Source organism: Pelmatolapia mariae, linkage group LG9 (genome assembly GCF_036321145.2).
Source record: "Pelmatolapia mariae isolate MD_Pm_ZW linkage group LG9, Pm_UMD_F_2, whole genome shotgun sequence".
NCBI classification, from domain to species: Eukaryota; Metazoa; Chordata; class Actinopteri; order Cichliformes; family Cichlidae; genus Pelmatolapia; species Pelmatolapia mariae.
This window is the reverse complement of record NC_086235.1, coordinates 26270385-26295002: the sequence shown is the minus strand read 5'-3', so window position 1 is coordinate 26295002 and position 24618 is coordinate 26270385. Positions and strand designations below refer to the sequence as shown.

General features: G+C 38.7%; 2 protein-coding genes across 2 annotated transcripts in view; one reads left to right on the top strand and one right to left on the bottom strand.

Annotated features, from left to right (window-relative positions):
* Positions 1 to 24618, top strand: part of LOC134634170 (vascular cell adhesion protein 1-like) — a 383264-nt gene that overhangs the window by 124828 nt on the left and 233818 nt on the right. The window lies entirely within an intron of this gene.
* The window catches only part of LOC134634166 (vascular cell adhesion protein 1-like), a 44504-nt gene continuing 23938 nt past the window's right edge, over positions 4053 to 24618 (bottom strand). The window contains exons 3-8 of the mRNA XM_065471692.1: positions 19508 to 19768; positions 6818 to 7201; positions 5117 to 5422; positions 4783 to 5043; positions 4315 to 4405; positions 4053 to 4153 (exon numbers count right to left, since the gene is read on the bottom strand). Of these exons, the coding sequence (XP_065327764.1) occupies positions 4072 to 4153; positions 4315 to 4405; positions 4783 to 5043; positions 5117 to 5422; positions 6818 to 7201; positions 19508 to 19768 (1385 nt within the window). The 3' untranslated portion in view covers positions 4053 to 4071. The remainder of the gene's footprint in view (positions 4154 to 4314; positions 4406 to 4782; positions 5044 to 5116; positions 5423 to 6817; positions 7202 to 19507; positions 19769 to 24618) is intronic.

Here is a 24618-nt window from a genome sequence, read left to right as displayed (position 1 = left end):
ATCTGAGGACTTCACACCTCTCAGCTTCACACCTCCCAGCTCCCAGTCATTACACCCACCCCCGGCTTCTGTGGACTCCAACATACACACCCCTCCCCCAAAACCCCCTCTCTCCATCTCAGCACTTCAAGTGAGGAACGAGCTTCGCAAGATCAAGTTGCGTAAGGCTGCAGGTCCAGATGGCGTCAGCTCCAGACTCCTGAGGTGCTGCGCAGATGAACTGTGTGGCATCCTAGGTTATCTGTTCAACCTGAGCCTGTCACTGGGGAAAGTACCACAGCTGTGGAAGACCTCCTGTGTGGTACCGGTACCAAAGACCTCCCATCCCAAGGACCTCAGCAGCTACAGGCCGGTAGCCCTGACATCGCATCTGATGAAGACCCTCGAGAGGTTGGTTCTAAACCATCTGCGCCCCCTGGTGAGGTCTTCATTGGATCCGCTGCAGTTTGCTTACCAGCCTGGCATTGGGGTGGAGGACGCCATCATCTACCTCCTGCACCGAGCTCTGACTCACCTGGAGAAGCCTGGAAGCACTGTGAGGATCATGTTCTTTGATTTCTCCAGTGCTTTCAACACCATCCAGCCACGGCTTCTGAGGGACAAGCTGGAGCTATCGGGAGTGGACCACCACATGTCCCAGTGGATACTGGACTACCTCACAGAACGTCCACAGTATGTGAGGTCACGGGCTGTGTCTCTGACACGCTGGTCTGCAGTACGGGGGCCCCACAGGGAACTGTGCTGGCACCGTTCCTCTTCACCCTCTACACTGCAGACTTCTCCATCAACTCCCCACGCTGCCACCTACAGAAGTTCTCTGACGACTCTGCCATAGTCGGCCTCATCACAGGTGAGGACGACTCAGAGTACAGACAGTGGACTCTGGACTTTGTGGACTGGTGTCAGCAGAACCAGCTGCTGATCAACGCCGGAAAAACCAAGGAGTTGGTGGTGGACTTCCGGAGACGCAGACCCACCACACTGACACCGGTGAACATCCAGGGAGTGGACATTGAGATAGTGGACTCTTATAGGTACCTGGGTGTTCACCTGAATAATAAACTGGACTGGAGCCACAACACTGATGCTCTTTACAGGAAGGGTCAGAGCAGACTCTACCTGCTGAGGCGGCTGAGGTCATTTGGAGTACAGGGAGCGCTTTTAAAGACCTTCTATGACTCTGTGGTGGCATCTGTCATTTTTTACAGTGTGGTATGTTGGAGCAGCGGTTTATCGGCAGCTGAGAGGAAGAGCTTGGATAAACTCATCAGGAAGGCCAGCTCTGTTCTGGGATGCACCCTGGACCCAGTGCAGGTGGTGGGAGACAGAAAGACTCTGGCCAAAATAACATCTCTGATGGACAGAGTCTCCCACCCCATGCATGTAAATGTTGCTGAACTGCAGAGCTGCTTCAGTGACAGACTGCTGCATCTTAGATGCATGAAGGAGCATTTCCGCCGGTCCTTCCTCCCTGCAGCTGTCAGACTGTACAATCAGAACTGCTCCCAACAAACACAGATGTTTACATCAGCGCTGTAACAACTTCTACTGTTATAACTTGCACATTACTTTTCTCAGCTTATATATACACTAACTTATTGGAAGTTACATGTCTACTTTTTAATGCACAGGTACAATAAACAATCTGCACTTTTCTAATTATTCTAAATATTCTTAACTATTTAAACATCTTTCAGTATCCTGCTCACTATTATATTTGCACACTATGTGTACGCTAATTTAAACAACTGTACAGTACTCTGCTCTGGTAACTATTGTCCATGATGTAAATATGTAAAAATTGTGCTTCTGTTCTGTGTCCTGCTCTGTTTGTATATGTGTGTTTTTGCTGCTGATACAACCAAATGTGAAGAACAGAAGCTGAACCTGACGTTTCTCAGATCCAAAGAAGTGACATCACAAGAGTTTGTCACAAATGACACATTTCCACATGAATTTAACTAAAAAACTAATGTCCAGCAACAAGAGATGAAATGACTGTTTGAATGTTTGCTAAATAAAAGGAAGTCACAGGAAGAACACATCACATGACCCAACAGCGTCCTCATTATGCAAAGTTTCCCCAACAAAACCTGGAGGAACAAAGTAGCTGGTGAAGAGACACTAATGAGAACATCATCACAGCATCCAAACCAGAAAGCTTACAGTAGTTTATGTTGTTTGTTTTACAGTGTTTTTATATTGTCCTATGGAGACATGAACTTAATAAACAGATTTGCGAGTGACCTACATACAGATGCAGCCAGTAGTTGAACGGTGGTGTGTAGCACGTCTGCCACTATGAAACCCCCACACATGCACGTGACACACATGGTTTTTATGTTAACAATATTTTTGTTTACATACAGTGTTGTTCGCTGTTCAGCAGTGCCCACCAGGTCTATCTGTGCTGTTTTCTTGACAGCCCTGTGCACTACTGCATAGAAATAGGAGAACCATAACTACACTGGCAGCTGCACCAGCCAGCCTCCACAGCACCACCCCTGAATCCACTGCACCACCCCTTCCCTGCAGCTAATGATATTTATCATTTATAGTGATCAATGTGACATTGTTTTGAACATTTGAACACTGAATGTGAACATTTCACCCACACAGATCTGCAATAGAAACATAACTAGCAGCACGGGTGTGAATAAAAACTATGACAAGGTTAAACCTACCCAGCCCTCACTTTTTAAACAGAAGGACTGAAAACACAACAACACTGATGATGATGTCGTCATCATTTAATGTGGAGCCGTAGTCTGTGTACACACACACACACACACACACACACACACACACACACACACACACACACACACACACACAGACAGCATGAATACCATAGTGTCAGAGCGATTAGTAAGATGGTGAGTGAAAGAAAACATAATTCTAGCATCTAAAACACCAGCACTCATTAATATTCATTAATAAGACAGATCTTATATATAATACTAATCTTACATAAAATAATAAATAATAATAAAATTAAAAGGTAAATGTTTACATGGAGAGAAACCTCCTGAGAATCTATGATGAATGTTTGAATAAATGTATTTCAACAGAGACGTGTTATTTGCTTCTCCTTTCCCCATTAGTGTCAACAGGTTCAGTGTAAATGTGTCTTTGTAAAGTATCTCTGTCTGCACTGATCTGTCAGACTGTGAACGACTGAAATGAGGCTTGCAAAAAAGAGGAGACTCAGCAACATATTTGTTATGAAGTTCACAGATTGGACTGTCACAAAAGTCATTTTGTTATGAAAACAAAAATATGAAACAATTCCATGAATAAATTACTAGAAGAAACAATGCAAACCTGCTCTCCAGTTGTGTAAATAAAGTATCTGTATTTGTATAATAATGTAACTGGAAGTGTTGATGGTTATATCATTCTATTGACTGATCTGCTAATTCAACAAGAACTGTATTATGTATATCATAACTTTATTTAGAACGACCAGTCAGACACAAGAATGACACTGATCAACTTGTTACAATGCAATGTTATTTATGGGAAATTGGGTCCTGACATCCAAAGAAATGGCCTACATGTAGACATTTTCTTGTATGTACTAACTTCATAAATAATATCGTAAAACATGAACACAAAGAATGAATAAATACACAGAGTCACCAACCATATGATTAAGAAATGTTGTTGCAAAAGGCTTCATGTCTGCACTCACAGATCTGTTGGAAACTGTGTCTGCAGCTTCCTGTTTATCTAATTTCTCAGTAAGGTTCTGTTTTCAACTTCTCAGTTCTCAGACACTTTATCTTTCATCATATGTGGAGTGGTGCCGTCAGCACAAAAAATTCACAGTAACAGCACAGTGTGTTTTTTTGTGCAGCAGACAGCTAAATGTTGATAAACGCTTCAGATAGTGATTATTTTATATCAGCTATCAGCAAATGTTAAGGCCAGTCATAGATTTCCATCCTAAAATGTTAGTTAACTTAAACACATGTTAACATTACTTGAGTACTATACAGATGTTTGTGTCAGCATGCAGATGTTAACACTGCTGATCTCTGAGATGTTTGTCCTCTTCTTGCAGACACTTTAATTATTAGACTGTGATGCAGCTCTGTTCATGTGAACGCTTTCTGTCTCTGGTGTGTTGAAGCGTCCTGATCTAAACCAGCTGAAGAAAAAATAGAAAGAAATTAAAAAGAAAGGCAGTTCTTATTTTTTTCTTAGTGTTTGATAATAAACATCTACTTAATATAATCAATGTAAAAGTGAAATTAAACCAGTTAGCCTGTAAATAGTTTTAAATGACTATCATAAAAGCAGCTGACTCACCACTCAAAGATGATCAGTGTGCTCACAAGCAGTATGATTCCCACAGTCTTCACTAGTGTAATGAAGACAGTGGAGACACCAAACAGATCATCTGCAATACAACAAGATTTTAGAGGAAAGAAAACATGAAATAAGAGAAAAACGAACATTTCACATTAATTAAGGCCCTTTGAGGTGAATCCACTATGATGCTGATGTGGCTGTGTCCTGCTTTCTCTTCACTCCCGAAGGCGCTTCTGCTTATTTTAGAATAGTGTAGCCTGATAATTTAGCATTTTGACTTACTTTCACTTTGTTACCAGCTTTTATGGTTTTTTAATTATATTATTCTTTTTTCTGCTTTTATTGTTACTTCCCTACATCAAGATATAATTGAATGTTTACAGATGATGCAGAATGGGCACGATTTCCACTTGAAGTGACATTTCAAAGTTAGGACAAAAGGAAAAATGGGACTAGTACAAATACCTCCAACAGTCACGTTAATCTCTGCTGATGTCTGATTACCCAGATCATTAGTGGCCACACAGTAATAAACTCCTCCATCTGTTACATTGAAGCTGTAAATCTCTCCTTCAGATACTTTCACAGCTCCATCTCTGCTCTTCTTGAACCAGGTGAAGTTGCTGACTGGAGGTTTGGCTCTGCTGGAGCAGGTCAGCTTCACCCAGCTGCCTGCTGACACCAAACCTGATGGACTGATGGATGCTGAGGTGTCTTTAGGAGCATCTGGAGGAAAAGATGAAGTCCCATAAATGATGATAAGTTGACAAAGTCCAACAACAAACTCTGATTGTCTTACATGAAACACTGAGGGTCTCTTCTGTCTCTGCTGTCTTGGTGTCTTTTCCTTGGTTCACAGGATATCTGGCAGAGCAGCTGATCTTCTTTCCATCATGTGTGTCTGACAGAGTGATGTTCTGCTGGATTTTAGTTGTAAAGCTTCCATCTGTGTTTTCCTCTGTTTTGTTGTGAGAGTCTTGTTGGAGATTCCAGATGAGTTGAGGAGGGGAGTGTGGACAGGGAGTGAGAGCTGAGCAGGTTATAGTGACAGACTCCTTCTCCTTCAGATCACCTGAGATTGTAATATTGGGCCTCCAAGGAGAATCTGTGGTTTCACATCAAACACAGTTTGTACACTGATAATCAGTGTTAGGCAAGTTACTTTGAAAAAGTAATTATAGTTTCTAGTTACGTCTTCAAAAAAGTAACTGAGTTAGTAACTGCATCACAATATTATAAAAGTAACTAATTACTAAGAAAAGTAACTATTGCTTTACTTAAAAAAATGTTTTACCTCTGGGGTCCAGAGTATAACTGACCCTTTCTGACTGCCTCTACATTTCACCTTTAAAACCTATTTATCTTGCCTTCTTTTCAGGACAACCTCACATGTCTGAATTTACAGTTATTTTTCATTTTGATATGCTGTACATACAATTAAAAAAAAAGTTGTATGTAAAAAAAAATCAGGTGTTCTGCATCAAATAAGATTCCATACAAATTATCTGTGCCACTCCAAAATATAATTTCTGTCCACTCTAAGATAAAGGAGAACATCACTAGCCTGATACCTGCAGGCGTGAAAGGTGTATCACTCTTCCTGTTTCCACCTGGAGACACCGTTTTCACTGCAGTTTGCTTTTTGTGGCTTTTTGGCAGCAACTGCAATATTCAGCAGTCGCCTTATTGTTCTGACATACTAAAAAAACCTATTGATTACACTACACACTAACTAAACAACACATTACACACTCCAATCCAAACACGCTAAATGTCACAAATCTCTCACATCTCAAAACTCGCTCTCTTTCTCTCTCTCTTGCCACCGCCTCTCCAAAAACTTCCCCCACGTCTAAACAACCAAATGCCACATGTTGCCATATCATTTTCTGAATAGTCGACATGGTAAATTTTTCCACCAACAGGAAAGGGTAGGGTTTTTTGTTTTTGCTCGCAAACAGAGAGTGCTTTCAAGCGCTTTCTTTTGAAAACACAGTTTTTACCGTTTCGTCCCACAGTGAACATAACGATAGTAATCAGAAAAAAACATCACGTATATTTTCTATCATGACTCTGGTTTAACATGGCCTATCAACACAATTTAAAAACTGTTATATAGTTTAAAGTCAACACTTTTAGCACAGAAATTGAGACTCAGGGTTGTCTTGGGATGACACAGCATCTTGTTGCTATGTAATCTTAAATTGGTCATGTGATAGTTTGCCAAGGCTACTTTATTCTTCCTCAGCCAAACGGCGTTACTTTTAATGCTGTTATTCCCATCACTGCTGATAATACAGGAAATAAAGTCGAGTAAGAGATGGAGATCAGTGTAGTTGTTTTAAATTCTTTATATTACATATTCACGATGTTCAATCAGGAACATAAATGAGTTATTTGCTCCATGTAGCAAAAATAGCATAGCTTTGAAATGGCAAACTGTTCTAATGTTATAAACATTGACTTTTTATTCTTAACAATAACATGAAAATGTTCTCACCTTTAATTGTTATTTTAAGAGGATCACAACGTGCTGTACTTCTGAACGGCCAGTTCATAATTCTGAAGTAGAATGTGTTTGTATAATTTGTGGTTAAACTGGAAAACAGAGTGGTGCAGTTTTTCTCCTTCAGATTTCCTGTAATCTTCATTGGATAGATGTTAAATGTCCCACTGCTGTTGAAGATCACATTTTCTGGATCAGGATTAAAGTTGTTATCATTTCTAATCCACACTGCAAAGACGAGTCTTGTGCTGTCAAACTTTTCTGGGCCAGCAGCACTAAAGTTACATGGGATTTGTAAACAAGATCCACTCAGAGCTTCCATCTCTGTTGGTGCAGTGATGAACAGGCGTGTGTTTGGAGGACAAGCAGCCAAAGTGTCTGAAAAAAAAAATAGTAAGACACATAATTATGATAAACTGACTTTATCAGGCGTGGGTTTTTTTTCAACACCTTCAGTATAAACTGTGTGACTTTGTAAAGTATCTCTATCATCACTGATCTGTCAGACTGTAAATGACTGAAATGAGACGGCTCACTTGGAATAAAGAGGAGACTCAGTAACATGATGTCTGTCATGATGTTCACAGACTGGACTGTCATAAAACTCATCACCTGTATAAAAAACATAAGATCACATAAAGGTTTGATCAAATCAGGAACTTGCTATGTTTTTTAGAGCAATACAAAATTTACATTCATTTGAAATCAGACAAAAAAAATTAAAGCAGTTATTTTTTGTGTGATATTTAGTAAGATGTAAAACATGTTTTCTTACCAAATGATCAGACTGCTACAGAAGCTAGTATAAGGAAAAATGAATGTGTGATTTCAGCAGAAACAGAGCGAGTGAAACACTTCTCTGTTTAGATGTTGTAATATCAAAGCAAACAGACCCGTGATGCTTTTGGTTTTCTATCTTTCTTTATTCAGTCAGTATGTTTTTTATGTTCCCATCGTGCACTCTGCTCTCACTTTGGATGCTTCCACTCCCACCTACCTGCCTCTAGATTCACCTGACCTGACCCTCCACTCACATTTTAACTCGTTCTTCATTCTTTTATTAACATTTTTGCATATACATCAGCTCGTTTCCACCAAAGTCACTAGACTTTGTGTCTCAGCTTTCCACTGTTTTTTTCTCCTGCCTGTTTTGATCTGGATTTTGTTTGCTTTTTTTGTTTGCATTTTTATATAACTCCTGATTTGTGCTCTTGGTTTGCAGACCTGCTCTCCCAATACTGTCAAAATACAAAGTTCTCACCTTCCTGTGAATAACAAAGTTAGCTGAATCTCATCAGGGTGCAATGAAGTAATTATATTTTCAATTTTAAACATTTTCATCCAGGCCTACGAGCTTTATCCTATAATAATCTTGTCTTAAATTTAATATTAGATTTAACAAAGAGAAAAACTGAAGACAGATGTAGCCTTACACAGAAGTGTTTTCTGTTCAGCACCTACACAACGGTAATACTGAAGTCACAGCTACAGTGAAGTGAATAACACTGATCATCTTGTTACAGTGTGATGTTCTGCCGGCCCCTGACAATCATATTGATGTCGCTTTGACATGAATCTAACATTTAATTATTGTTTCAAACCAAAAAACAACACCAAATATGACTGATGTGGCTATTAAATGATGCATTGTTACACAGCATGGCAGACCACATGACTAAATAATGTTATTGCAGAAAGCTGTCTGTTCTCACACAGGTTGTAGAAACTTTGTCTGCAGCTTCCTGTTGACCAACATCCTCAATGTGTTAAAATGTTTCTTCTTTTATTTAATGAGTCATTTATCTGTTGACAAATACAATTACCGTATTTGTCAGACTACAAGGCGCACTTAAAATCCTTTAACTGCGCCTTGTAAATCGGTGCGCCTCATGTATGCATTCTGTTTGTGCTTACTGACCTCAAACCGATTTTATGTGGTACACGGCGCTCAAAAATCTGTCAAATAATGTTTTAGGACGTCTTTGGTAAGCTACGAAGCCGCACTGCTTGATGGATTGTCGGAGCATTATAGCTACCATAGTCAGGAGTCTCGCTTAGTAATCCGGGTCCAAACTCTGCTTCAGGTCCCAAAGTCAAACGAGCTCTGCAGCATCACTGAGAGTTAAAAACGGTCTAAATTCTTTCGTCTTTAATAAAATGATCAGTGTTGCTGCTTTACCAGGTGTAACAATTAAGTTTAACATCCATGAAAACAGAATTCATTAAATTTAACAGAGTTAGAAGTTAGCAGGAAGTTAGCTCGATAGTTTCCACCTAAACATGATATAGCATGTTCTGACTGAGAGATTTCTGAAAAAAAATAAAACGTACAGCTCTGCTATCACTTCCGACATGAATGAAGACAGAAAACTAAACAGCAGTGACGTCTGTAGGGTTACTGAAGTTGGACTAGCTGGTATATAATGGTGTGCTACATGATTGCTAGCGACACAGCTATGTTAGCATAATATAAACAGTAAAGCTGGAAGATGAACGCTAACTTTTTTCCACTCTATAAAAGTTAACGTGAGGGTTCCTGATGTTTAGGGACAAATGCAATTGCATGACAGGATGCTGTAAAAGGACCAAACTTAAGTCAGGAGAACAACTGAGATAATTCATCCACAATACGAGGTTAGTCATTAATATACTGCAACAACATGGGGATAGAGCACTGCGAGAGAATTCAACAATAATGAATCAATTGTATGGAAGTGGAGGAAGCAAGAAGAATGAGTTGTGTAAAGTTTGACTTATCTGACTGTTTTGTTTCACTTAATGTGCCTTGTAATCCGGTGAGCCTCATGGTCCGAGTCCAAGTTTAAACCAAAGCAGTGGAGTGGTTTGGTTTAAAGTAGATTAAAACAAACAATGGTCTTAAAAAATTATATATTTTAAAACAAAAGAATTAAACACACTAATCAAAAATGGACCATGTTTCAAGAATGCAGTAGCTAGAGGGCTGATTGGAGACCATAACAGCCAATAAGAATTTTTGCATCCAAGTCTGTAATTGGTTGGTTTTGTGGCACACTTATAACGTGTACAGAAAGAGTTAAGCAAGAGCAACACTGAGAGCCGGTCCACAGATGTCTATTATGGTCTGTCAGCACACAGATCAGAGATCTGAGCATGAGCCAATGCCAACAGCTGAGCAAGAGGGGCTGTTATTGTGTGTGTGAAATTCTTGCTCACAGCAATGAATTTTGTTTGCTCGAATTAAACTATTCTTCACTATTCTATTCTAACTATTCTAATTTTCTCCTCAAAATGCAACATTGGACTTGCAAATTTTTTTAGACGTGCTCAGAATAGAGGCACAAAAATAAAGGCACAGTTTATTTGTGTGTTTTTGTCTCCCTCTAGGGGTGAATTAGATTTCCTGTGAAACAGTTCGATCCACTTTCAACAAAACATGTTCTGGGAAAAAACATTTGAAGAAAGCCTTGGTTTAATGCCCAGATAATCAGCTTTATTTTCAAATTAAGAGACAGATTAAGTGGATGATTGAGAATTTCCAGTCAAGTTGGACTTTTGTGGATAGTGGGAAAAATTAGAGAACAACATGGTAACATGGGGAGAACATGCAAACTCCTCACAAGAAGAGACTGAGGCTGCTAAAGCCACGCACTCCTGTTCAGTCAGCCCTCCGTAAGGATGACCTCTACAACCACTTGTTTTGTTTCCTCCTCCAGAGTCACTCCAACTCTTCTCTTCACTTATTGCCTGAAATTTGACCTACTCAGTGTGGTAGGTAAAGTAAGGCTTTGTGAACCACTGACATGGATGAAATAGTCTGACACTGATCTCCACAGTGACCCTTCTGGACACATTTGCAGAAAGTGAATAATATTATTCTGTGAAACAATGAGGCAATGAGTGTTGCACACTCCTGAACAAGACAACATATTAACGCACACTATCATTAATTAACACAGGTTTGGATAAGTCAGCGTACAAATTAAGCCAGCTGTGACTGTGATGAACAGTGTGCTTCAGCAAATGCTCATTTCTCCCAGTATTAACATGCAGCTGTTTCAGCTGCTTAGTAATTCAGTGTGATGCACAATAAACCCAGTTCATAACATAAAATATATGAAAAAAGAAAAAGATGTTTATTATGACAACCACACAAGTTTTCAGCTGTTTGTGGGCTGAATCCACCAGAAAACTCCAATCTGGATGTGTTTGATTCATGTCATCAGGTTTGTTCTATGTTTGATTCAGTCTGTGACTCAAGTTTTGGTTACACAAACAAGAGGAGGAAAAATATCATTTGTCATGAAAAGTGTTGGATGAAGTTGAGGATGAAGTGAATTGATGCTACAAATAATATTTTCTGTTGAAAGTAGAAAAAGAGAACAAATGTTAGTCAGAACCAAATATTTCTCCCTGTTTTCTTTTTCTATTTTAAAGCAGAGCTGATTTCTATTGAGAGATTTAAATGTACAGCCCTGCACTGTGTGCTGCTCTGCCCTCTTTTTTCATCTATATGACCATAGTCTTTCAAACAAACCAACATTTATTTAATTTGGATCTCAATATTTAAATGAATGGATTGGCTATATTTTCACAATCCAGAGCAAAAATAACAATCAAAAAGATTTGTTCAGTAATTAAAACACCAGCACAAATGACTGGTTAAGAAAAAAATTGAAATCCAGCAGGTATAAGACACCTGTCAAAGCCGAGGTGAAACGCACCACATCCATTAGTGTAGCCATGGTCACGTGATGTGGCTATTATTAACAGAGCAGTGTTTCGAAACATCTGCACGTCAGAAGCTAGACACAATGCCCAAACGTCAGTACTGAGCGCCCTGTCACTAGCATGTTACAACTATCCCTACAGCAGCTGCAAGAGATGGACGCAAGCAGATGCAGATCATGACCACTAGGTGGAGACTGTCAGATACTATCTGTTTCTCTTTTATGTTTAGATTTCCTCTCCTGCACATGAAATGCAGTGATTTTTCTCTGTGATTTTAAGGACTTTTTTTCTTTTTTGTTGTTGTTTTCTGCTTTTAGCATTACACAATATTTCAGTTGCTTTGTTCTCCAACTTTTCTGAACTTTTCTGTAGCATAAAATTCAAAGTGTTCCTGTGATTGTGTTATGATTATAATGTTCATAACTGAACACTGACATGCTGAATACCTTTCCTTCACTCACATCAAGCATCATATCCTAAACGTCTGCGGTTTATTAGATTTCTTCTGTTGTTAACAAAACCCTCAAACGATAAAACCAATCCATAAAGAGAGAAAAGATCACTTTAACCAGTAAAAATCTGTGAAGTTTCGAGAAAAAAATAACTTTGTAATCCAGTTATCTGGATAAAAATAAGAGACTTAGTATTTTACATTATACCAGTACGAAGTAAAACTGTACAGAGATGAGATTTGTCTCTTTAAGTTCACTAAACTGTTGGAAAAGAACAGTGTTGGGCTTGTTACTAAAGAAAAATAATTTATTACACATTACCAGTTACTTTTCTTAAAAGTAATACTTTATGTTACTTAATTACTCACTGCAGAAAGTAAGTTGTTACACTACTCATTACATCACATCACTGTCACTCCAAAAACTGACACTGTCACATAATTAGCAGTTAACAATAAAAACTTAAAGATTACAGGTCCACACACCCACACAATGTGTGTCACGCTAATAACGACACACATACAATCTTTCTTTTAGTTTGTATGTATGAAGCAAAAATGAACATCAGCCCAAAGAGACTTCAAAGTAATCTCCACAGGGATGCTACTTTAGAAACTTGTACATGTAGAAACAAAGGCTGCTCATCACTTTGTTACCTGCTGAAGTTCTGGGTCTGGCTGCTGGGCTGTGTTAGCATGTGTGTTTTTCTTTGTTAACACGTTTCTGTAATGTGATCTCCTTTTAGACATTCATATATTCTTCGCCTCAGAGTTCCTCTGTGTTAAACAGTTTTCTGGCTTGTTGACTTTCACCTGTGCGTACACCAAATCCTGCTGTTGTCCTCTGTCCTGCACTGAGTCAGAGGATGCTTCATAGCCCAGCAAAGACAAGTTTATATCTCCATAATGGATGTTTTTCTTCTTCTCCTTCTGATTTACTTGCTGGCTCTTCACCAACCAGCTTTTCACTTATTTGAATCTATAAAATGAAACAAATAGAAAGTTTCATTTAAATCTATTAAGCAGCTGGTGGAGGTACTACAGTAAATAACCTTCTGAACAGTTCAGTAAATTACAGAGAAGTTTAGTATTTCCTTAGAGTCTGTTGTTGAGTTTGATGCTTTAACTTTAAGCACTTGGAAGACATAAGAGGCCGTTAAACATGACTTAACTATCCTGTGTTTGAGGTTAAATATATGTGTAAGTAAACAGATAATTTAACATGCAGGTAACATGTCAGTGACAGTAACTGATCATGTTTTCTAATGTGATGTAATATTTACCAAACAAAGATGATCAAGGAGAGTGACATCATCCCGAGGATTCCTCCAAGAAGTGACCACAATGGGAAGGAGCCACTATTCTGCTCTTCTGGTAGAACGATCAATAGAAGATCAATATGAAACAACACAAGAGTTAAAGTAAACACTTGCCTTAAATTTGATTCAATTTTTAAAAAAACACATAAATCTGTCACATAGAAATATTTTCTGAGCTTAGTTCATTACTTTTGGTAGTTTTCGGAGTTCAAGTGGCTCTCAACATCCACAGCTGTAGTATTTAAGTCAGAGTTATAGATGTTTAATAAGTGAATAACACTCATCATCTTGTTACAGTCCAGTGTTCTGTTGGGTTCTGATGCAGGTATTCTAAGAGCCACTAATAGAAATAATGGCAGACCAAATGATTAAGCAATCTTCTTGCAGAACCTTCTGTGCCTGCAGTCAGTTTGCACAGACTGTGCCTTCAGCTTCCCGTTGACAAACTTCCTCAATGTGTTTAAATGTTTCTGCTTTTATTTAATGAGTCATTTATCAGTTGAGCCACATGGCCAAGACCATCAATTTAAATGTATTTTCTTTCATCACCAGCACCAAAATCATAATCACATATTGTGAGAAACGTCTGAGTTACACCACAGTAAGTACAGTTTGGCTGTGATGCAGCAAAAGCAGGTGGCTGATTCTTCACACCTGAATTTATTAGTTACAGATAGCAATTATTTTAAGCCTGCTATAAGTAAATGTCACACATTTTTCTGTTTCTTTGTTAGCTAACTTAAAAAGTAAATATTATGAATTTTTTATGTCTATGCTTTGTGTTAACATAAGTGTTTGGGAATCATTTCACTAGCAGGGACCACTCCCTTGGTAATGATGAGCAATGAGGGATGAGGGAGTGTGATTAGTGCTGTGGTTTGGGGAAGGCCTTGAAGGGGACTGGCGACGGCTCTCGGGCCGGGCAGAACCCCCTGTACTAACGAGAAATAAAGGGAGGAAAGGAAGAGAGGAGAGGACAGGAGAAGAGAAGAGAGGAAAGAAAAAAGGGGGGGGGGGGGCATGAAAATGAGAACAGCGGGTATTGGAGAAGGGGGGCTTTTATAGCCTGAGGCCAGAGGGGGCGTGAAGGAGGAGTGGTCCCGCTCCTGAAATTCAGATGATATCTCCACACATGTGAGCATATTTTGCAGCTTTAAATACTCAGCTTCACAGAGCTGCTTACACAGCGGCAGACTCTAGTCTTACTGGATAAAAGAACTTGTTTCCTTTGTTATAAGAACTCAATGATTCATCTACAAAGAAAATTCAATAATCAATTCTTTAAAAAAAACTATCATGATGTTTTTGCTGTGTGCTCCGTACCTAAGATAATTATTTAATTAAATGCATTTATTCATTTTAATCTTTTTTTTTTCTAATCACTGCTTTATAAACAGGGGTGCACATAAGTGGTCCGCAGGTGCCCATGGGCTGTCAAAATAAAAGACGCGCACCAGATAAGAAGTTGCAACGCGCGTTTGAGTACATAAGATTTTCTGGAGGAGGACAGACATTTGTTTAGAACTCTTAAAGATGTCGAAGAAGCAAGCTCCTGTAAGCAATTACTTTGGTGTTCCTCCACCTCCAAAGAAATGTCAGAAGGAGTCCGAACCACAAAAGAAGCGCATATTCTCCGAAAAGTGGTTGCAGGAGGTGAGCTGGCTTCAAACAAATGATGAACGCACAGAGACATGGTGCAGAATATGCTGTGAAAATCCCACTCTAGCGGACAAAAACAGTGCCTTTTATATGTGTGCAAACGCGTGTTGCAACTTCTTATTTGGTGCTCGTCTTTTATTTTGACAGCCCATGCATACCTGCGGACCACTTATGTGAACCCCTGTCTATAAAAGTTATTGTGTGTCATTATGTAGCCACACCCAGGCCTGATTACTGCCACACCTGTTCTCAATGAAGAAATCACTTAAATAGGACCTGCCTGACAAAGTGGAGTAGACCAAAAGAGCCACAGATCATCCACCATCCAAGGAAATTCAGGAACTCATAAGAAACAAAGTCAATGAGATCTTTGAATCTGGAAAATAAAGTCTGGTATAAAGACATTTCTGAAGCTGTGGGAATCCAGCAAATCACAGTGAGCCATTGTCCACAAATGGTGAAAACATGGAGAAGTGGTGAATGTGAAGCTGATTAATATTACCCCAAGAGCGCAGCAGTGACTCATCCAAGAGGTCACAAAAAAAACAAAAACAGAAAAACATCCAAAGAAGTGCAGGCCTCACTTGCATTTATTAAGGGCAGAGTTCATGACTCCACTATAAGAAGGAGACTGGGCAAAGATGGCCTGTATGGCAGAGTTCCAGAATAAAAACCACTGCTGAGCTAAAAGAACATGAAGGCTCATCTCTGTTTTGCCAGAAAACATCATGTTGATGCTCAAAACTTTTGGGAAAAAACTCTGTGGACCGACGAGACTTTTTGGAAGGTGCGTGTCCCATTACATCTGGAGTAAAAGTAAAACAGCATTTCTGTCAGGGCTCTGTGTGCGGGCAGGCGGAGGTGAGGATCCAAACGCAGGACTCTGAGACTGAGTTAAACTGAAAACCTTAGCTTTATTGCTGGTGATACACAAGAACATGAACTGAACAACGATGCTGACAACTGAAACACACAGGCATAGTTCTGAGGGGACGACGCGACACCGAGCATGGGAAAACACAGGGCTTATATACACAGGGTAGTAATGAGGGAATGGGCAACAGGAGGGAGACACAGCTGGGAGAGATCAGGACTAACGAGACAGGGGGAACAAAGCAGCACACACTAACATAAGACAAAGACTTTCACAGTAAAACAGGAAACATGAAACACTACTCAAAGACACGGACTCAACACAGAGAGACAGACAGAACATGACACATGAAACTGAACTCAACCTGCAGTAAACATGAGAACACAAACCCTACGAACTAATCCCTAAAGAATAAGCAAAACATAGATTCATAATCATAAGAAAAGAATCCAAAATGCAAAAACACACTAAAACATAACAACTCAAAATACTGGGTCCAACGGACCCAGAACCGTGACAATTTCAGAAAAACTGAACTGCAAAAACTGTAGCACATCTGAGTTCGGTTGTCTTTGGAATAAGCAAAAGCATCAGGTCTAGACATACAGATCCAGCAGTTCAAACAGATAAAATGAGTTTTGCACAAGTTGTAGGTGAGCAATGGAGAAGAAAAGAAATGAAAGAGAAGGTTGATGCAAGGTTTTCTGCTGTTGAAACTGGGTCTAACAACATGGCTTCTATGTGCCATCTACCTCCTGATGTCACTACAGGAGTCAAGGAGAGGCTGGACAGAGCATATACCAGAGTACTTTAGTGCAAAATAAACTTGACAGTTGTCTGCCAAACAATGAAAAGAAATATGTTTTGAGAAAATAGTGTCAAGTGGCAGCAAGTGAAAGGAGAAAAGGAGAGGTCCAAGAATGAAGCCTTTTGGTCCCCACTGGGGGAGGGCAGCAGAGGTAGAGATAAAACCATCATTGCTGACACAGAAATGAGGATCTCATGGTCCTAAGTGTCAAAGCACACAGTTTCCAAAATCAGTTGCTGAAAGAATATCATTAAATTCCCTTAATAGTGTTGTGGTAAACACAGTGTTGTGGTGAGTTTTATACGCAGACTGTAACACTTTCAGGATTGCATCTTCATCAAAGAAGGATTTAGATTTTGGTTTAGGCATTTTTTCCAGGAGCTAAACAAGAAAGGTTGCTTTGACACAGGGCTAAAGTTTAAAAAGCAGAAGAATCAAGGCTGGAGTTTTTCAGCATGTGTTGCACAACAGCATGTATAAAATGTTTGGCACCACTGAAAAATTCAGGGTCCTCCAAAGTAAACCAAATCACTGAAACACCATTTTTAAAATATAAGACATTTTATAACAAAGTCATGTAAAGTCAATTTATTTATAAGAACAATATTGAAAAACCAGAAAAACCATAAGACAAGAAATAGAGAGAGTAGAGAGCTGTTGTTGTGGTGTGAAGTACTTGCGGCTGGTAGCTTGTGAGCTGCAGCCGCGGTAAATAAGATGGCTCAAAACCTCCACCCGTGGACTCGCCGTGTCTCATTCACACCACATTCTTGAAGTCAGTAGATGATAGAACTGATTCACCCAAAGTTGTCCAGAGTTCATAAGAATCTGACCAAAAATAACTCATTAAAATACAGTTTATTTAACATCAACAGTCTGAAATATGACTATAATTTATTTCAGTTTCGTGGTTTCTCCTCAAAGGATGAAGAAAGAAGTGAAGCAGAGCCTGAAAACAGCACTCAAATCCAAAAAGTGACATCACAGTAGTTCTTAACAACAGACACATTATTGGTTAAATTTCACTCGACAATAAATACCAAAAGACAAAACTCTAAATCACCATTTGAATGTTTAGTGTTCCATCACTCCACACTAACATGAAAAAACAAGAACACATTTCACTGAGCTCATCATCAGACAAAGCATCCACAACAATACTTGGAGGAACAAACAGGCACTAATAAGAGCTATCAGAAAGCTTACAGTAGTTTATGCTGTGTCTCACAGTGTTTTTTTTATATTATGCCATACAGATTTAGGGATATGCTGGTTAGACATGCAGCTCATACATTTAAAGATAAGATATGCATGTAGTCTGATATACAGAAAAGTAATGGCACTTATTCTTCAATGTGATCAATGTAAGTGTGCAGCAGAAACTGAACTGCTGGGTCAATATTGACCTGTTTTAACATTTGTGGTGTGCTCAAGGCCAGAAGGGCCACTTTATGTGCTATCTGGATCATAACACTCGGAGGAGTATTTGTAGGGTTCAGTGTTTTGTGGACTGGGCAGTGGTATATGCTCATAAATAAGGGCTGAGCATCAGACTAAAACAAAATCTGCAAATATTTGAAGTTTACACTTTCTAATTCTTAAGAGTTTTTTGTAAATCAAGTTATATTTTCATGTGGAGTCTGCCTTCCTTTTAGATGTTGCAGCCAGAGATTAGGGAGACACTGTATGAATTGCAATATTGTTTTGTAAGCTTTACAACAGAGCATGAAGCAATATGTGTTGGATTAAAATCCACCAGAAACTTTCTCTGTTCCATGAAACGTTGGGCGTAGTCAAACAGTCATATTTGATTAGAGGGAGATTCCTAATGAAGTGAGGTGATCTGGAAGTAACTGACTGGCAACCTTAATGAGAGCTGGTCAGATTATCACTTCACAGGTGAACTCTCAACATCATGCTGGTGATGTTTCTGATCCAGTGATGTTTCCAGAAATCTTAGAAAAACTTTATTCCACTAGTGAGACAGATATGAAAACAGCTAAATGAAGTTTAAAGGGAAAACAGAACCCCCCTCCCAAATGTGCAGGAAGTGGTTTGCTGGGTTTACTTCATTGATTTCTGTATTTCTTTGTTAATGGACTTTGGTAATGTAATGTCTTAACACAGCTGTTCTCATTTTTTCTTCACCTCAGCGTAGAGTTCCTCTTGGCCATGAGCTCTCTGTGTTAAGCTGTTTTCTTGCTTGTTGACATTCACCTGTGCGTACACCGTATCCTGCTGCTGTCCTCTGTCCTGCACTGAGACAAAGGATGCTTCATATCCCAGCACAGAGAAGTTGATCTCTCCATAATGGATGTTTTCTTCCCCTCGTTCTGTTTTACTTGTCGGCTCTTCAACAACCAGCTCTTCACTTGTTTGACTCTATGAAATAAACCAGGAGGTTTTGTGGCTGCATTTCAAGCCATTCTTATTGCTATTTTCAGAGAATTTAAAGTGAACAGACTAAACAAACTTTGTATTTTCCTACCTGAGTCTCTTGCTGAGTTTGGTACTTTAACAACCTGAGAGCCTTGCTGTAAAAAGTAGACACATCAACTATAGTCACTTGTTTGTTAAATATTTTTGTGAGTAAAGTTAAGCCTGAAAGGAAAAGGACATTTTTAATATGTAGCTAAAATATCAGTGAAAGTAGCTGATCATGATTTCTGTTTTGATGTGAGATACTTACGAAGCAAAGATAATCAAACAGATCAGTAAGATCAACCCAAGGATGCCTCCAAGAAGTGGACTCAGTGGTAAAGAACCATTATTCTGATGTCCTGATAGAAAAATATGAAAAGAATAAGGTTCTTGAAAAAGATCTTATTTAATTTGCCACATCATTGGTGTAGTTTACCTTTACCTCCAACAGTCACGTTAATCTCTGCTGATGTCTGATTACCCAGATCATTAGTGGCCACACAGTAATAAACTCCTCCATCTGTTACATTGAAGCTGTAAATCTCTCCTTCAGATACTTTCACAGCTCCATCTCTGCTCTTCTTGAACCAGGTGAAGCTGCTGACTGGAGGTTTGGCTCTGCTGGAGCAGGTCAGCTTCACCCAGCTGCCTGTTGATACCAAACCTGATGGACTGATGGATGCTGAGGTGTTTTTGGGAGCATCTGGAGTAAAAGATGAAGTCCCATAAATGATGATATGTTGACAAAGTCCAACAATAAACTCTGATTGTCTTACATGAAACACTGAGAGTCTCTTCTGTCTCTGCTGTCTTGGTGTCTTTTCCTTGGTTCACAGGATATCTGGCAGAGCAGCTGATCTTCTTTCCATCATGTGTGTCTGACAGAGTGATGTTCTGCTGGATTTTAGTTGTAAAGCTTCCATCTGTGTTTTCCTCTGTTTTGTTGTGAGAGTCTTGGTGGAGATTCCAGGTGAGTTGAGGAGGGGAGTGTGGACAGGGAGTGAGAGCTGAGCAGGTTATAGTGACAGACTCCTTCTCCTTCAGATCACCTGAGATTGTAATATTGGGCCTCCAAGGAGAATCTGTGGTTTCGCATCACAAACGTACTTGTAAATCGATAATAGAGAAATACAGCAAATACAGACAGAGATCAGTGTAGGTGTTTGAAAGTCCTCATACATGTTTCTACTGTACAATCGAAAACAAATGTAAAATGTATTCAGATTATATTATTTGCAGAAAGTAGCAGACATGTTTGAGCTCTGGAATTAGTGTTGTGATAATACAGGAAATTCAGTCAAGACACAGAGAGTATTGTGGGACTTTTGCTGCATTCAAGGAATATATTTTATGTTATTTTTTACAATATGTTTATGTCATCTATCCTCTAAATATCGTCAACTACTTATTTACTTTGTTGCACAGTTTCATGTCTTTTAGAGTTTATTTTTCTCTTTCTGTTTCTTGCAGTTTTGATGGAGTCTTGGCATTTGCACAATACAGACTATAGTCCATATGTCCGTGTGTGTTAACATTGTGCAGTCAGGTTGTGTTTCGTATGTGTTTACAAACTTTACTAAACAACAATTATGCAGAAATGAAAACCTTTTTTATTTTTGACTAAATCCTTTTATTGTTCACAATAAAGAACACAAAAGATCATCTAAATACAAAACAATTACAGAAACATGTTTTTGTTATATTTGACAGAATTGTTTTTTGTTGGTTAGAACAAGGCTGCATTTAACTTTTTATTTTTGTCTCAATAAAAATTGCATCGACTGATGAAAAGAAATGTATCTTACCTTTAATTTTTATTTTAAGGGGATCACAAGCAGCTGTTGCTCTGAACGGCCAGTTCATAATTCTGAAGTAGTATGTGTTTGTATAAGTTGTGGTTAAATTGAAAAACAGAGTGGTGCAGTTTTTCTCCTTCAGGTGTCCTGTAATCTTCATTGGATAGATGTTAACTGTCCCACTGCTGTTGAAGATCTCATTATTTGGAAATTTATTAACATTGGAGTGATTTTTAATCCACACTCCAAAGACAGCTCTTCTGCTGTCAAAGTTTACTGGTCCAGCAGCACTAAAGTTACATGGGATTTGTAAACATGATCCACTCAGAGCTTCCACCTCTGTTGGTGCAGTGATGAAGAGGTCTGAATACTCAGGACAAGCAGTCGAAGGCTCTGGAAAAAAAAACAAAAAAAACAGAGTTTATCATTAAAATGTTGAAATCTCTTGATTTTTTTCTCCTGTCCTCTTCAATATAAAGTTAACTGACTGTAAATGACTGAAATGAGACAGCTCACTTGGAATAAAGAGGAGACTCAGTAACATGATGCCTGTCATGATGTTCACAAACTGGACTGTCACAAAACTCATCACCTGGAAAAATATGAAAAAAAAAATACATGAAAGTAATGTGTTATTAAAAATAGAAACACAATATCACAGTCTGATATAAACAAACAAAACTGCAAATGTGTTTTCTTACCAAATGATCAGACTGCTACAGCAGAGAGACGACAAAATAAAAGTCAACGTGTGATTTCATCAGAAGCAAAGTGAGTGAAACACTTCTCTGTTTAGATGTTGTAATGTCGAAGCAAACAGACCTGTGATGTTCCCATCATGCACTCCAGTTTTTCAGATGCTGTACCCCTCATCTGTCTGCCCTTAGATGTTCTGATTTTAACTGTGTTTGTGATTAATTTATAGTTTACCTGAATTTATCAATATCTCAAGTAGACACAGCATTAAAACCATAGATGCATGAAGTAAATAACACTGATCCCTGATCTCACAGTGCAATGTGCTGCTGGGTCCTTGCATCCATGTGTGTGTTACTTTGACATAAATCAATTTTAGATGCTTAAGAGAAAACAATCTTAACGCAAACATCACGCAAAAAGAAGTAATAAAGAGGCCAAATGAAGAAATTGTATTGCAGAAAGCTGTGTGTCTACAGCTTTGTACACACACAGGTTGAAGAAACCTGTTGACCAACTTCCACAGTGTAGTAAATATTTCTTCCTTTACTTCATGCTTCAGTCAAGACATTCAACCAAATGCAGATACTGGAATTTATTTAACTTTCATCATGTCTCGAGTGGCTCTTTCAGTGCCACAATTAGACACTAAACATGAGAAACTACACACTAACTGTGCACAATACACAGATAGAAAGTATGAAGTTAAACGTCCATATGTTAACACTGAAAGGCTCAAAGGGCCCACTGGAACCCTAAGTTATTTTTCCTTGACCTCGTGTGTATTTTCTTCCTGTAGCCCACTCCTCATAAGTGTTCCTGTACCCCATCATCTGACACGGACACTCAGATTTTTGAGTTAGGTAGTCTTGTGTAGCATTAGTGGTTTAAGCTGGGGACTGTTACTGGAGGCATGCCCTGATTGGGAAGTTGCTGGCTAACACAAGCCAGGGCAATCTGATCATGAAGGATCGCCACCAGGATTATTTGTCTGTAACACTGTGGCTCCTCTGAAGTATCACACTTTAGGCCATTACTATTTTACTTTCCTATGTGCACCATGGTTTAATCATGAAAGCATTATACATCCTCAGAGGGTAATTCTACAAGCACTAATAATAACATTAACAGAACTTCATATTGACTCACATCGTGGTTACATAATCACACACACAGCTGACCAATCAGCATGTTTAAAATACAGAAACATACTCAGTCACATTAACAATGACACCCAGCTGACACACATGCACATTCACAGACAGACAAAGAGAGGGCAGGCCTACTCTTCAATGCAGCACTGAACTCAATACATCCCGCAATAATATTTAGGAAGGCAAGTGGCTACTGCAGTCCAAATTTGGAAGTTGGCTTATGTTTGATAATCAAAGTAGGAAATACTAATGAAAATCTTTCAGCTTTGAGATGAGATCATAAAGAATAGTTCATTCTGGTAAATGTCACTGGTCATGTGTGTGGAGCAGCAACACGTGATAGAAAGCTCCTATCTGCTCCCTCCTCTCTTCAACTGCTGTACAAGCACTTCTTTTTCTACAGCACAGACGAGTGTGCTGCTGGTTGTTTTGAAGACTGTTCATCAAAAGTGTTTGAGCACTGACTCATGAAACAAGCTGCAAGGTTTGTTTTCTTTTTCTCCCATGTTTAGATTATTTTTCTAAATGCATGGCTAAAGATAAAGGGTTCAGCTGCTAAGCAGTCACATAGATGTGGTTAGTACCTGACAGGTAGATTTGATAGGCTAAACTGTTGCAGGAGGAATCTCGGTTGAGAATGATACTGAGGTTGAGCTTAGTTTATTTCTTCTTCTGCTCATGATATTATTTTCTGACAAACTCAACCTGCTCTGTTTCACCATCATTTTTAACTTCATCTATATTAAAAGCAGCTAGCAAAACATAGATTTCTGCCCCTCATTACAAAGCACAGCTGTATACTGAGTGAACACAAAATATCACTCAAAATATTTCCACTCAAAGGTTACTTGACAATTAGAACCAGAAGACAAATTGCTTTTTGAATATTTGGTGTTTCCTTAACACAGTTAAACAAAAGACAAGAGGAAATAATACATTTATTCAAAATTAAATTAAATTTTAGCTGACAAACTAGTTTTCAGTTATGGCCAATAATATTGGAAGAAATCCTCTGCTGTTAAATATTCCTTGAATGAAATCAAGAAATTATTATTTTAATTAGAATGTACTAAAAGTGTTAAAATGAAAAAAACTTTTCTGCAGTAAATAAAGCGCTATTTTAAGGCACACTGTCCTTACTTGATGTGTTATGGTGTGACTCTGCTCTTCTATCAGTTTTCTGTCTCTGGTTTGTTGGAGCGTCTTGATCTGAACCATCTGAAATAAATAAATAAAAAAAAAAACTTCCTTTTTTGATTTATTGCAGACAAGTTAACCTGTAGATGAAAATGAAAGTTTCAGAGAAACCTTTGTCTCACAATTCAAAGACATGCTCACAAGCATTAAGACTGCTAATGTCCTCAGTATATGAAGGACACCAAATAATATCTCAGAGTTCACCTGTAATGCAACAAAGGTCAAAGAAGTTTGAGCCTAAAACTTCTTAAAACATAAACATTTAGACAAAACACTGTCTCCATTATCATGCAAGGCATACTACAAAGAAAAGAGGTAAGTCATGAAAAGATTGAACTCAGTAAAATAATTAATGCTAACTTTACCTTTAACAGTCACATCAATCTCTACTGATGTGTAAGGACCCAGATCATTAGTGGTCACACAATAATGTTACATTGAAGCAGTAAATCTCTCCTTCAGATACTTTCACAGCTCCATCTCTGCTCTTCTTGAACCAGGTGAAGCTGCTGACACCAAACCAAATTTCAGCCATCATCTCTTACATATTAACATATAACATAATGTAGTCCATAATCACTTTGTATGATTGAGATCAGGACTCTGGGTGAGCTATTTAAGTTGAGTGCAGTGATGCTGGGACAGGAAGACATGTTCTACTAGAAGGACGTCCTGAAGTAGACTCAGGAAACACAGAGTCACATAATGAG